The 15731-nt window shown below is 42.8% G+C and overlaps 1 protein-coding gene across 1 annotated transcript; it reads right to left on the bottom strand.

Annotated features, from left to right (window-relative positions):
- Positions 1–3817: 3817 nt before the first annotated feature.
- Positions 3818–14924, bottom strand: si:ch211-156j16.1 (uncharacterized protein LOC564557 homolog). Its single transcript, XM_061736455.1, has 4 exons — positions 14465–14924; positions 7496–7933; positions 6566–6674; positions 3818–5415 (listed from the first exon to the last, which is right to left on the bottom strand). The coding sequence occupies exons 1-4, from the start codon at positions 14526–14528 to the stop codon at positions 5409–5411; spliced, it is 618 nt and encodes a 205-aa protein (XP_061592439.1). The 5' UTR covers positions 14529–14924; the 3' UTR covers positions 3818–5408.
- Positions 14925–15731: the final 807 nt, after the last annotated feature.

Raw genomic sequence — 15731 nt, 5'->3', positions numbered from 1 at the left:
AAGTCTTTCAATTCCTTGAAAGCTGATGTAAAGAAACAAAAATCTTAATGATTTACCTGCACAGACTTTCATATTGTCCAAGCCTTACAGTATATTCATTTTGGAATAACTCTCCAACATGCAATTTCTTAAAAGGACCTTAAATAAATAAAATAGATTAATAAAAAAATTGATTTTCACTTTTTTTTAATTTTCTGAAAAACAATTTTGATGTGTTGTTTTTGTATTCCTTCAAATTACATGAAGGGATTGTAGCAACACAAAGAACCTTTTTCCATGTTTTGCTCAGTGGTTCCCCTTATAGGCGTAGAGGTTTAACTGCTTTTACAGCACAAGATTGACTCTTGTTTGATCTTTTTCTTGGTCACTCTCATTTTCTCTTTTCTCATAACTTTCTTTCTTGAGACTCTTAACCCGTGTCAGTAGTATGCTGCATAGTGTCTTCACAGTTTTGTAGTACTGTCTGGAAATGTAGGGAGATTTGTTATATTCAATTCAAATCAATTTTATTTTCATAGCGTCTATTACCACAGAAGTTGTCTCTAGGCGCTTTGCAGAGTAGGGAAGAAACCTTGAGCAGGACCTGACTCAAAAGGGGGACCCTCCTGCCAAAGGCCAGCTGGGCAGAGCAGGAAAAGAGAAAACAGACAGAGAGAATGAAAAACAGAGAAAGGACAGACAAAGACACAATGGTTCGCTGGTACACTACAGAGATGACTGTATAAACAGATTGAGATTCCGGACACTGAGGTGGTCAGAGGGTGGGACTGCAGGTCAGGATGTCAGTAGGTATCCAACAGACATCCATACAGACAGGTGGAAGCAGCAGTGGGATGATCAGAGGGTGGGACTGCAGGGCACCATGCAGCTTCTGAACCTCTGGCCTGCAATCATGCATAGATCAGAAAAGGAGGGAGCAGACCAGCACAATAAACTACAAAAACAAAGGAGAACAATGATGGTTATGAGATACTTCTAATTTGTAACTGAGGGTGGATCTGATAAAAGGAAAGAGAAGAAGAGGAGAGAAGGAGGGGTGATGGGCACCACTCAGTGGATCATGTTGGCGTCCCCCTGCAGCGTAGGCCTATAGCAGCATGTTTACGATGAAGCTATATTTAAGCTGAACTGTTTTAGTCTTGTCCTGTAGCTGCAGCTATGACTACTGGCCCTAACACACTAGAGTTTACACTAACTATTGGCTTTACTAAACAGAAACGTTTTAAGTTTTAAAGGTGGAGGCCTCCTTAACCCAAATTGGAAGTTGGTTCCAATCCATAGTAATGGTGCCTGATAGCAGAAGATCTTGAGCCAACCATTTTCCACAAACTGAACTAAAAGTGATTGTCAGGTTTGCATTATGCATCTTCAGTTTCATACAAGTAAAAATATTTTGCCACAAACTGAATAGTTTCTCTCATGTATGACTTGACTTTTTTCTTTTTCCAGAAATTTAACAATTAAAATTAAATAAATAAATAAACTATGAACAGTCCCAAACTCAAGATGCAATATGACTGTTATTTAGCTTATGACAGAGCTAAGAGCTTCAGCCACATGCTCCCAGCCTTCGGCCATAAGGTGAACCCCGTTATCGTTTCATACCGCTCCCACCTTTGGGGACTACACAATCTTTACATCATAAGAAAGATTGATACATGCTCACCTTATAAGTAAAAGTTTGGAGCTCAAACCCCCCCCAAGAGTCCCGTGATCGGGACCGCAAAACGGTACTAGTTTCTTCTGAGCGGAGTAAGATTTTCGCCCGTGGGTAGAGGCGCGTGATCCCACTGCACCAATAGGATGTGTGTAAACACATCCTAAATAAACACAATATATTAATATTAATAACCCAAAATAGAGCTACAGTTTGTCATCTCCACGACACGTATCGTGACGTTCTTGTATCGTGAAATTTCGTGGCACAAGATATTGTTACACTCATAAACAACAATGACCCAATGAGCATTTCTCTTCAAAAGTAACATGAGTAGTGTCTGAAAGTTAAATTCTACTGATGAGCTCACTCGTAGTCTCCTAAATAGAACTCCACAATATAGTGACCATGAAATAGTGCTCTACGTAGTGAGTACCGGCATTTAGACTTTCTCTCTGCCATGATCTCAACTCTGTAGCTCTGTAAGCTAATTTGGGTGATGATGTGTGTCATAGCCAGACAGGACCTGGCTGGTATGGGAGTCCAATTAAAAGTCCAATTAAAACAGGATCACGTGAGAGCTAGATGACAAGTCCTGAGAATAATCAAATATGTCATCCTTCCATTTATCTACGTATCTGCTTCTTCCTATTCAGGGTCACAAGGGCCTGCTGGAGCACTCTTTAGGTGAAAGGGAGGGATGAACCCTCAACAGGTCACCAGTACATCACAGGGCTATAAACAAACTAATCAAATATTCCTTCAAATGAAAGAGACTGACATTTCAACATGAATAAAAAAACAAAACAGCCCTTGTTCTAACTTTAAACATCTTACAAACCTTACATTTTGTATTTTATACAGTATTCCATTTGCAAACACCAAATCAGATTTGGGCAGATGCTGGTATTTCTTATCCCCATTGTTATGCAATTTGTGTTTTTTTTTTATGTGCAGTTAGGGATTATTTTTTTTGCTAGGAAGGCATCAACTGCTTTTTTTTTCTTAATTGAAAAGACGGCCTGCTCTCGGCCCACCGGCTGCCACTGAAGAGACTGAAATAACCACATAATCATTTGCTCAATACACAAACACAGCTCTGGTTTAAGTCAGAACAAAGATAGTCGCTTTGTCAATCTGTATGCGAGACATGAGTGGTTCTCTTCCTTCCGCTCAAATTGTTTTCATTCTCTTCAAGACAAGTACAGGAAAGTGTAGTGAAACTTGATGTTTTGACCAACTTCATGAGCTCCTAAGAAGCAGGCAAGCAGCAAGATTATCCGAATATTCCATAATTGTGTGTCGTAATAGCTCTTTTTGCAGAGGTTTATTTTGCTGCCTTACGTTTGTTAATAGGTCATTTTCATCTGCGCAGTTAATGATTTAGTTTTTTGCTGGCGCAGCATTTGTGTGTATGAATGCTCATGATGGATGCAGGGCCCACCCAGGAAGTGACTCCACCCAGCAACGATGAACAGAATTCCCCCTTGCTGAAGGGAAGAGAGCGAGCCGTGCCCGTAGCCCCTGCGTTTGCCCCTCTCAAAAGACTCCATTGTTTCCAAAAGTCTGAGGCGAGTAAGTGAGCTAACGGCAGTTATGAAGCTCGCTGGTGGGGCAGAGGCTGGGGCGGTGGGTGTTGGGCCGTTGCCTAAAACCACATGGAGGAGAGGCAGCCAGACACAGAGCATCTCTGTGCGACTCGCAGCCTACTGTTGGAGCCATGCCTCAGCTTAACAGCACGTTATGAAAAAACTCCATGACATGACACAAAAAACACACCTTACTGTCAACCGACTCAACGATCCAGGGCCATATGGTCTTCCATATTTGGTGTTGTTTGTCTACTTGAAAAGGGATATTTTTTTCTCTCCCTCCCTCTCCCCTCTCTCTTTTTAAGTCGAAGAACGACTTCTAACGGCCAATCAGAGGGGGCAGCTGGATGCAGCCCCTGGCTACTTGTTAATAATGTGTGCGTGTTAAACTTGGAAATAGTAAGTGTCATGAGACCGTAAGTATATAATGATGGTATGTAGTGATGGTCAACAATGGGTTCATTTTTATCTGTTTCCATGGTGACTCTATAAGTACTTGATAGGAAGAGACAAAGAAGAGCTCTTCATGAACAATTACAGTAAACACATTATTGTTTTTTTTAGGGTTTTTTAAATTTTTATTATGATTTTTTTTATTGGAACAGTATGAACAAAAACACTGCAATTAAATAAAAAGTTTGAACAAATCAGATGGCACAAGTTAAAGACCGAGAAGTAATAATGTATGGCAAAAGCAGAAGGGAGGAAATGAACACATATCGTTGCAAACATTTGCAGAGTCTAAATTCTATTCATTAAACATTACACCACTCATTCAGTGCACATATTAAATAAGCTTATAAAGCAAGCAGGGCTAAGCTTAGACTTCATTATTCGTATGCCCATTTCGCACACTTAAAACTGTAAAACTGAGAAAAAGGGCATGACTGCCTAATACTGTGAGCTAAAACTAAGTGCAGCTATAAAATGTAATACTGTGTTTCAAAATCCGGGGTTGAAGATCGGATGGATGTTCCAGTAATCTAACTATTAAAGAACTAGGGATACATTGTCACGGCAATGCTACGATTACATCTGGCCGTTTAGAGCCAGAAGTCATCCAAGTACTTGTCTTTGGAATGGGCGGCAGTTAAAAAAAAAAAAAAAAAGTACAGTCAAGTCACATTAATAATGCACTTCAAAAGTTAAAATCCTCCTAGAGAGCAAGAGAATACCAGAGACAGTGGCACAAACCCTTCTGCTAAATTTCACAGATATGTATTAGCCTTTTATATGTCAGTGTTAAAGTGGGCAGAATGTCACGTTACTCTCGCAAATGAGGTTTTCTCTTCTGCTAGCCCCTAGAGCGCTCAAGTGTTGATGTAACTTCTGCACACTGTACTTCATGTAGATGGCCGACGTGTCAGGTATTCTGGCTGCACAGGAAAACTGTTTTAATTGGTGCTGGGAGGGGTAGGGGGTGGGGGTGCTTTAGCCATAAACAAAAACCTACGGTTGGCTGTACATACTGTGTATTCCATAATATCAAATGCTTGCCTAGTAACTGCAACAAATGAAAATGATATTAGCTGTATACTATGAAGCGCCTTTGCATTGTATATACATACATCCTGTGGAATTTTTTCAAAACAGTTTGCTCCGTCATAACCCCAGTTTTCATGTTTATTTGACACATTGCTCAATGAGTATTTCCCATGCATAGGTATATTTTTTTCCAACCTTCAAATCTAGGAAATAACTCCCCCTAGATATAATAATCAGCTTGTTTTTATCCCAATGAAATGCACGTGAAAAGCTCTGAAATTCAAAGCGATAACCTGCGGGCCCCTTGTTTGATTCTCTTGGGAAAACAGAGCCTTTCAATGTCAGCAGCTCCTCGGGATCAGGGAGGTTTGCAGGGGATGCAAGGATCTTACGTACCCCTCTCATCTTGCATACGATATAGTACATGCAGTATATACATCAACACATACACACACACATACACATACACACACATACATACACACACAGACACACACACTCACACGCACACACTCCTCCCTTCACCTCTTTGTTTTAGCATCAGTTCAGAGTCCTGGTTAATTTAGTTCAGTTCTGGCATCGTGCTCGCTGTAATGATTAAAATTGACGTCACAGTTCAGTAGTTCAGAATTTCCAGAACTTGGCATGCTTCTGCTGCTTGGTCGACTTCTTCTTCAAGGTCTGTGGGAGAACAAGACAGATGCGGTCAGTGATTCGGAAAGGAGGATCACTGTAACCATGGGAGACAAGAGTAGGTGGGGCTTGTGTTATTTCAAAGTTAAAGTCTTTGCTTTAATTGGTGAACTTATTTTATTTTTTTTTGTTATTTGCAATTAATTTCTCACTTTAAGGAACACAGACTAAAAAGAGGAAGGAAAGGGAAAAAAAAGCTTGGTTTTAGATTTAATTAAGATATTAACGATGTAGGACAGTTTGCAAAAAAAGGTTTCCCCTCTTAGCATACAGCAGCTTTTCAGCCAGCTTTATATAGTGTCATATTTTTTAACCAATAATCACACATCTGGACATTAGTTACCAAAGATAAAAACACAGATTTGCAGCTTCCACTTCCAGTGAACACAGACCCTCTGTTTCTGGAGATCAAATCAAGCCGTTAATATCAAACCAGCCTACGTGATGACCACTGGCCATGTAGACTGACACTGAGTCAATAAACAAAGTCATTTTGAGACTAAAGAGAGCCACTTGTCACTATGAATGGCTTGATTTTCCCTCAGAAGCATGGGACTATGTGTCAGTGAAAGGAGCAACAACAATCAAGCTTTGTCAGTATTTTTTATTTTTTTTTTGGGGTGGGGGTGGCATCTGTAGACATCGGTTACACGTCTGTGAAATGGTGGGTGAAAAGTTAAATTCATTAGCTGAAAGCATCAAATAGAAAATAGTAAACTAAACCATAATGCTGTCTTTTTTGGCAGGTTTTTTGCTCTTGGCAGACCTGTGACACAAAGAAAACATTAATCATCATTATTATTAACCATTATATTTAATCATTATATTCTCATATGGGAGGGTGTGGTCTGTGGGAATACTCTGACAGGGGAACACTGAGACCAATTATGGTCAAAAGTTTGTGTTGGGCATCCAGAGGCATCTTATCACCCAGAACAACGAGTCCTATTACCTCACAGGCTGTGTTCATTCAGTGGTGGATGTGTCCGTAATGACCAAATACTCGTGCCTCTTGGCAACGTGTACAGGAAGCCAGAAACCATGACTCCTTGAACATTAACTTCACAGCTCATGGTGTGAACTGCACAAAATATATGTATGAATGCCACTCGGAGGCGTTGGAAGAAAAGATACTTACGAATATTTGCCCATCCTTCTCACCGCTGCAATCACCACGGCGCTGACGATGACCATTGCCAACAGGGCCCCGATCACAATCCCGGTTATCTGCCCAGAGCTCAGACCGCCTGTGAGACAATAGTTGGATGTTTAGATAACATCAGTTTGTTTCTGGTATTACTGATAATGAAATACTAGGCTAGGGTGTAATTATCCCTCTTTCAGTGACTCGAATGTCATAGACCAGGGGTAGGCAACCCAAAATGTTGAAAGAGCCGTATTGGACCAAAAACACAAAAAACGAATATGTCTGGAGCCGCAAAAAATGAAAAGTCTTGTATGTATAAGACTTAGAATGAAGGCAACACGTGCTGCATGTATCTATATTAGTTATAACTGGGGGAAGATTTTTTTTTTCATTATGCACTCCGAGAAAAAAGTCGAAATGTCGAGAAAAGTCGAAAAGTCGAGAAAAAAGTCGAAATGTCAAGATTAATGTTGAAGTACAATCTCGAGAAAAAAGTCGAAATTTTGAGAAAAAAGTCAAAATTTTGAGAAAAAAGTTGAAATGTCGAGATTAATGTTGAAATCTTTTTTAACAGAAATGTTGAAATGTAATATTTATTCTACACATTTTTGCAGCATTGGAAAACATTCAGAATGTTTGTGTCATGTTTGTCCTCCTACAGAAACCACATTAACACAAAAAATATATACCCTCCCCCATCGATTTCCATTTTCAAACATTTTTGAAAAAGCTCCAGGGAGCCACCAGGGCGGCGCTAAAGAGCCGCATGCGGCTCTAGAGCAGCGGGTTGCCGACACCTGTCATAGACTAATCTATGAAAGGAACATCTCGAAAAGATAAAGTCACAATAAAGTGTTAATGCACTTTAATTTCACTTTAAAAAGGTTTAAGGCTTACGCTAATCCAGCTTTGTCCCCTTACCTTCATCAGCTTTGTCGTCGATAATCACGTCTTGTTCCCCCTCTGGCTCTACTGGCGCCTCGGTTCGCTCCTCGGGCTCCGTCGGTACAGCGGGCGCTGCTGTCTCCTCGGCAGGAGCGGGGGCCTCCGGAGTTGGATCTGCAGGCACCTCGGCGTGGGCTGTGGTCTCTTCAGCAGAGGCCGTAGCCTCAGGAGCAGCAGGAGCGTCAGACGTGAAGGACTGTGGAACTGCCGTGGAAGGATCATAAGGAGCCTCGGCCGTGACGGCATTGGCCTCAGTATCAACGGTGCCGGGGGGCAAACTGGGCTCCGCTGCAACATTGGGGATGGCAGTGGGGTCGGTGGGAGCAGGTCCAGTGATAACTGCGAGGGAATGAGTAGGTTGTAGAATGTCTGTCATCCCAGTATTGTCCGGGTCTTCGGGGAGCATCGTGGGAGCTGGGGAGTGCAGATGTAACAAACATTGCAGTTAAAGGAGCTGTATGTAAGAGCAATAATAAAACGAATCATAAAATGACCCCGATATGTCAACAGACATTTAAAAATCATGTTCATTTCAAATACTTATGTCACTGACAACAGCACTCAAGCCAAGATATTCCAGTTTAAAAAGAGGAGTTGCAGCCCTCAACTGATGTTTATGTTGTCATTTTTTGTTTTGGCCTGAAGCTCCACCCTCCACCGATCTCCCAATCGCCAAGTCAGTATTGTTTCTGAAGCTCCACCCTCCACCTATCTCCCAATCACGAAGTCAGTATTGTTTCGGCATCTGGGTTGCCAGCTCGGCTCTAATTATGGCAGCCATGGCAGCCTACGTTCCTGCTGCATTCTGCAGCCTACCTGGCAACCTCTGGTCGGGGGGAGGAGGGGGAGGGTACACGCCACTCAACAATATTTTGAAAGTGACTGCAGTACCAGTTTTGGACATTTCTTACAGACGGCTCCTTTAAGTTACTTGCTCATCTTTTCTGCATTTCATTTTTTCAACGGTTCTATCTGAGAAATGCTCGCAGGAGTTTTTACACCAAACTGTGCCCACATGCTGGCTCATTAGCAGTTACAGTACGAGTATGAGCATCTTTGTAAAGTAATTTGTCACATTTTACAAAATGTGCCATTTCATACACCTTTTAGGCAAGACAACTCTGAACATTTTATCAGTTATGTGAACTTCACAGTGTACTAAAGCAAAATTAATTTCAAATGACAGTAGCGACCCACTGAAGGAAGGAACCCAGGAGTGTGAAGCTCTCCAAACTGTCCTGATGGTGCAAACAAAAGAGGACAAAAACATTTAAGAAAGAATATTTCCGCCCACTCTCAGCTAACTATTCTTCCCCTCATCAGCACATGGTTACCAAAGTGGCGTGTACGCCCCGCCCAGTGACCTCAAAAAAAGCATACATCCTCCCTCCATCCTGTCTTTAGGTTTTTGTCTTTGTGTACTGGAATGCCACATCCTCTGCCTCATTTCCTGTGGAGGGAGCCAGTGTGTGAGGAGAGAAGTGGATGGTTTGTTAACCCTCAGACATTTATCAGCCTCAATTATTGGATGGTGGAGCTGCGGGGACGATCCCCACCATGACTGAGAGCCACTACTTTTTTGAATTTTATTCTTTTATTAAAAAAGGCAGTATGTTGTCATAGCAGCCGTTGTTGCTACTTTTTAATCCCATACAAACTTTTTGGACATTTATATAGAAAAAATAGGCTTTTTGCAGCGAATGTCACCCAGACATCTCTTTATCCTTGTCTTTTGCATCAAGGCCGGGGCTATGAATTCCTAATGGTTTCCCTCTAATAGCCCTAACTCCATCTCGTCACGCTCAACATCCCTCCAGCCACAACTGAAAGTTTAGCCTGGACAGCACTGCTATGAAATTAAGGAGCAAGACTTCAGCGTGGCACCAAAATTACAGTTCACAATCAACTTTCCACTGGCAAGGCCTTAGCCCGAAATGGCTCCTTCTCTCTGGAAAAGTAAAAATCTACTCATCCCTCCAAACTTTCTTTCTGCGAGGAGCGTAGAGCAAACCCTCCAAACTTAGCTCATGACATCATTCGCGCGCTCTCTCCATCTCCCTTTTATCCAGTTCCTTTAAATAGTTGAAATAATAGAGAATACTCTACAAGGGCAAAAATAACTCTGAATGGCCTGCAGTCATTAGCAACAGGCAGGGTAAATATAACAAAACATTTGTTCCCAGTGTGGACTATTGAAGGGGGGTTTTCAGATGGTTTGTTTGGAACGTCTGTAAGCGATGATAAAATGGTCTTCGCTTCACAGAGTATTGCTGCGCACTATGTGTAATCACCCCCTCAACCTCCACTAACAATTGCTTCATTATGTGTACAGTTCCCACAATTAGCTCAGAGTAGTATTTCCTTCCCACAGAGCGAACCCTCCTGGGTTAATGCAGCTGCACTAGTGAGTAACCTTGTCGCAGCATGCATCCCCTCTCCTCTCTTTTCCTTTTCATCTCATCTGTCTACCTCTCCGCGACCCGGCCGCTCCCCGAGGACAGATTTGTTGCTGCCGAAACTGTTTGATAAGGCCGAAGCCCCGGAGAGGAGATAGAGAGGGATGGCAGAAGGGAATCACAAGGGTTAAGAGCAAGGCACTCTGATGGGACGGCCTTATTCAAAACGCTCTGCCGTCCAGTCTGTCTCCTCTTAAAAGAAGGAGGGGACTTCTGTCTGGATCTGAAGGGGATGCTAATAAATGTGTGAGTCCTTTGGAAAGTCAGGCTAGAATCTGCAGGGCCAGATCAACGGTTTAAAGGATATTTTACATATATATGTGAGCTGTGGGCAGTTGCATTACTCAGCACTAGGGTATACAATGAATAACATTCAGACATGTTAAATACTTTGAAGAAACTTTTTTTTTTTTTTACCATAAATACTGTACCAAAGCCCTAATTACTCCAAATTATGAGTGGTGCAATCAGACCATTTACCTCTACTAAGATCATTTAGACCTCAAACATTCACTCGTGGCTATTTCAGTGTCAAGCACGCTTGAAACATCATCTAATGTCTGAAATGAATACCAACGAGTTCACACTGCATCTATTTGTACCTGGGCGTTTACATATACATTTTTGGATTTTACAAGCCACTGGAGCAGCTTCAGTGGTATTAAAAAAAAAAAGATATTCAAGATAAGCAAAAATGATCAACACAACCAAAACGTTTTAAGGATTAAGGACACACGAGATTGTGTAAGATTGTTTTCCCGAGTTTTAATGGGCCACAATAATTTGTTAGCCACAAATGACTCTGGTTTTACAGTTTCCCTGAAATATATGACGTGATGCAGATAAACAGGAAGGGTGAAGTAAAAAAAGGCAGGCAGTGAGTGGGTAAAGGAAAAGAAGGAGCTGCGAAAGACACTGAGGCACCCACGTGGGACTAGACATAAAAAAAAATCCTCCATGGATAGTTAAGGTCTGCAACAATATAGAGTGTGAGACAGGAAAGGAGTAAGTAGCAGCTCCCATCTTTCCATAAGATCGTAATCAGCCGCCACCGAGGGCCCCTAACTGTGTGTGTGTGTGTGTGTGTGTGTGTGTGTGTGTGTGCTTGCGTGTGCTTATTCACAGTTCTGTGTGGGAGAGAAATTTGAAGTGAGAAGAGTGTGAGTGGGTCCACCTTTGGAACGCAGGAATGTTTTCATGGCGCTGAAGAAGGGAAATGAGATAGATGCAGGCACCATGCCCATCTCAGAGCACATCCTCCCCCCACTTCACCAGCAACAGTCATCCCTGAACATACTGGGTTGTGCCATGTTAATGCCCATTCGGGATTTCAAACGGGAACCGGGCCAGAGTGGAATATTCTCAGCCAGACTTATCAAAAATGCAGTGCAATAAGTGTCTACACTCATAGGAACTGATGTTTTTCTCCTCACAGTTTAGATAAAAAAGGACAGGCAGCAGGTCCCATCTGGACTCCATCAGCATGGGCAGAAGCTGGCACCAGATCAAGTAGGACCTCTAATCTCAGGCTCCACAACTCTGATCACGTTTTGACAACGTAATGAACCCCGAAACGATGAAGGTATAACAAATAAGATGTAACGACTGTGGAAATAGCAAAAAAAAGAGAAAAAGACATGCTTTTTCACATTATTGCTCTCCTTTTTATTGAAAACAATTGAACTCCAATAAAAACAAGATCACTGACCACTGCAATTGTATAAGGCAAGCCCTCTTAATGTATTTAAAATTTAGCTGACCTTCTACTCCCACGTCACAAAACACCCACCCTGCTGAATAAGTGTTCCTTTGTCAGCAGCTCTGCTTTTTTTCCCTCCTTTTTTATCTTACAGCATGTCTCACCTCACAGAGAACATACGAGCTACTGATATGAGACGTTCAAGTTTTTTTTCCCCCGTTTGAACCCTTTTTTTGAAGTTTGAACCCGACTCTGCTTCTGATGGAGCTTGTGGAGTTCCACTCACATGTGACGGAGGCTGCTCCAGTTTCAGGTCATCAAGGCTAAAGCAGCCCTCCTTTTCCTTAAACAGATGTTTCTTTTTGCTTGCGGAGATATTTGGAAGTATGACTGTGTTTTTCTCCCCCCCCCCTCCTTCCGCAAAATGAGACTCAGTTGACGTGAGAGGAGGTTGTTCCCGTGGCTCATATTTGGAGCATGAGCGCAACATTTGAGTCATCTCTAAAAGCTGGGCACGGACAGAGGGCAACGACCTCTCCCTTCAACGTCCAGATGTGACTGGGATGTTATTAGCTCCGGTGAAGCAGACAAAACTCATTAAGATGGAGAGGAAAGGGTGTGGTAGGGGGGCCGGCGGTGAGAAGGAGTTAGGATTTTACAAGGTTTGTGGGGTTTCCTTCCCAGGATGGAGTTAAAAACATCCCAACTTGAGAGGCATGAAAGGGGCCTGAGCAGTTCTCTTTGTTTCGCTTTTTTTCCTAAAGATTAGGAAAACTAAACCCATAGAAACGGAGCAGGCATGTACACTGGTTAAGGTTGCAGTTTAAAAATAGTCCCACCCCCTCTGCTCCCCTGGTGTCCACACCAACTTTGCCTCCAAGGGTTAGACTCATCAGGACTGAACTAGGCATGGGGCGATATACGATATTATCGCGATATACGATATTATCGTATATCGCGATAAAAAACGGCTGCGATAACGTTATCGTGGGGTAATGTAATTATCGCCAATTTTTTTTATTTTTTTTTGGTCACACAAGGCTACCAGCCAGGTAGAAGCCAGTGTTATTTTTTTTCAAGTATTTTATTAATATTATTTATTATTATTATTTATTTAATATTTTTTCAGAGAGTAGTACAATCCGTGTGCATTTGACTACTGTGGCACTTTATTTTCACTCAATCTTTGTGTTGGCCATGCAGCTTTTGTTTTGTATACTACAGAGCAGTGCCTTAATTTTATTATTTTTCCAGAGAGCCGTACTAAGTAGCAGGCAGCCAGCCACTGTTAAAGTTTCAGAGAGTAATACAATCAGTGTGCATTTGGCTCTACTTTGTCACTTTATTTCTATTTGTCCCTTATTTCTTTCGACTCTCAGGGAAGTATTTTCTTACAAAAAAAGAAAGTTCAAATAAGTACCGGTACCGGTACTATAGTTTACACTTTGTAATGCATAACATTTACAGTACACTATTTGTTCTCTACCTCAAGTGTCACTGTGTTGAGAATGATTTGAGAATAAATGTTCTGAAGGAACCAGTGGATCCACGGTCCTTGCATTTTAAGAATTTTATAAGCAACGCGCTAATATCGTGATAATATCGTAATCGTGATATTTTTGTCCACTAATATCGTGATATGAAATTTTCATATCGTCCCATGCCTAGACTGAACAGGGGAAGGGGTGAGAGTCGGAGGAAAGGCGGAGGAGGGCTGTCCGGTGGAAGGAGAGGGGGTTTCAAGTGGTGACGCTCGACACCCCACCAAAGATGGGTAAACGCCAGGGGTGGCGTGCCGCGCGGTTTAACAATATACGGGAAAGGGTGGGGCACCCTTAAAGCTCATTGCGCCTCTTGCTCCTCTCTCATCCATATGACTGTCTTAAATATAGAGCCCTCTCACTATTAATACACCCAAACCAGCGCAGCCCTGCCCTATAGTTACCCCAGGCCTCAGCCACCCTCTCCACTACGGTGCCAGCTACTTTCTCTGGGCGAACAGTTGCTGGTGAAGGTGAGGGAGAGAAGCAGAGGAAAGAAAACGGACTAAAAACAGGGGGGATCCAGGAGAAAGAGATGGAAAGCTCCAACAAGTTTGAAGCAGGAGTAAAACGAGACGGAGTACACAGGATAGGCTTTCTGATAAATGTGCATGCGGTGTACGTTACAGTTTACAGCCCTCGCTCGCCCCCTCCCTCATTCCCTGCGTATGAGAGCTGCTTTGGGAGGCTTCCAAAGGATATTCCTTTCTCCTCTTTAGCAGTGCCAAGAGTCTACAGACGTGAGGCAGCAGAGCTCCCGCTATTACATCATATTGTTCCCACATGGCAGCAAATCAAACTTTTCCTCTTGTCTGGAGCGGAGAAGTGAGTAATAGTGTGGAAACAAGAGCGAAATATAGCCGGGAAGAAGACGCTGTCTATGAAATCGGCATACGGTGCCCATTTGAGCACTTCCTCTTTGTTATATTGAGCTGTAACACGAGGCTGAGGGGCAACATGATGCTGGAACTCCAGCCGGGCTTTGAAATTGTTTTCTCTAATAAAAAAAAAGATTTAAAAGTTTTAAAACATTTTAACAGGACAAAAAAAAAAAAAAAAAGTTTGATTAGATCCAGCCGTGAAAGTAAAGCTGTTCTGCCTCCATCTGAGTCCAGCCTCCGGAGTGTCATTGTTCAATCAGCGAGGATTACAGCAGACAAAGAGTGGTGTGGTGAGGGCACATGGAGGCGGCGGCACAGAGGGGACACGGTGTGCTAAAGGCAGGACAGGAATAAAAGAGCACACTTACCTGCCCATGTGAAGGCGCAGAAGGGCCCGGCCAGAGCCAGCAGGAGCAGATGCTGAACTTTCATTGTAGGAGAAAACTCTTCTTTAGTCTTCGGTCCTGTCAAAACCTTCTGGGGCTCTCTCAGGGAAAAGAGCACAACGCTGGGGACCTCGCACACGCCGCTCCAGACAGACACACCGGAGGGGAGAAGATAAAAAAATCGCCCCACCAAAAAAAAAAAAAAAAAAAGAACAAGAATCAAAGTAAAGTGTGTGGAGAGAGGTTTGGAAAGGAGGAGCGCGGCCCGGGATGTGGATAAGTTGTGAAGGTGAGGATGGAGGGGCAGAGCGAAAGAAATGCAGTTGTTGAAGGATGTGGAGAGGACAAGAGAAAAGAGAGGCGTCCTGGCCAGCGTGAGGAAGTGTAGCAAGAGGGAGGGAATGGCACACGGCAATGAGAGAAAAGAGGGTGTGTGTGTGTGTGTGTGTGTGTGTGTTTGTGTGAGGAACTGAGAAGGGGAGGTGGTACTGGTGGGCTAGGCGGGCTTGGGGAGAAAGGAGCAGGTTGGATTGGGAGGAGGCTCTTGTGGAGAGGGGCAGTAAGTTGGTTCCTACCCTCTCTGGTCTAAATGCACGGCCAGGCTGGCAAACCCAGCAGTACCAGCACACACTCACACACACTTGGAAACACAGATAAACAGAGAGTAGACTTACTTAGCAAGATATGAACACTTATAACTCTCATCCAGACCTGACCGACTTATAGGATTAGAAAGCTGACGTTATTTGTTTTTAAGTGCTTGAGAAAGATAACAGAACTTTAGTCTCAAATACTGCTCTCTAATCCAGCTAAGTTTGATGTCAACAAAGTTTAATAGTTCTTTGTTGCTTATAATAGGAAACATTGAATCAAATAAGCATCTGGAGCGCAGCTGCAATCCTCTTCTCAAACTCAAACATCACTTCTGCTCCTCCAAAAAAACAAAAAAAAAAGGATGGTGTGGAATCGTACATCTGCGGCCGGCGGGACAGCAACGAGACTTTGTTGCTTTTTGAACCAGTGAAAAGGAGGTGTAAATACAGTAAGAACACCGTGTGACATTCACATGAGAAAGCATGGGTGGTCTGCCCGCGTTTACATGCAGCAGCAAGGCAAACAAGCGGCCGCCTGGCACGAGGCTGACACCTGTTGGACAACAACCTGTACACGAAGGGGCACGGGGAGACTTTTCTGCCCAAAAAAATGAAACTTAGCAGTTGCTTTCAGTTTTGTTTTAGATGAAAAACGA

Source organism: Cololabis saira, chromosome 12 (genome assembly GCF_033807715.1).
Source record: "Cololabis saira isolate AMF1-May2022 chromosome 12, fColSai1.1, whole genome shotgun sequence".
NCBI classification, from domain to species: Eukaryota; Metazoa; Chordata; class Actinopteri; order Beloniformes; family Belonidae; genus Cololabis; species Cololabis saira.
This window is presented reverse-complemented; position numbering and strand designations above follow the sequence as displayed.

Bases quoted from the DNA above. Each gene is read 5' to 3' on its own strand.
- si:ch211-156j16.1 (XM_061736455.1), bottom strand. From the start codon at position 14,528: ATGAAAGTTCAGCATCTGCTCCTGCTGGCTCTGGCCGGGCCCTTCTGC. The intron at 7,934-14,464 runs GTAAGTGTGCTC...TGCACTCCCCAG, and splicing joins CTGCGCCTTCACATGGGCAG to CTCCCACGATGCTCCCCGAA. The intron at 6,675-7,495 runs GTAAGGGGACAA...ATTGTCTCACAG, and splicing joins CGACGACAAAGCTGATGAAG to GCGGTCTGAGCTCTGGGCAG.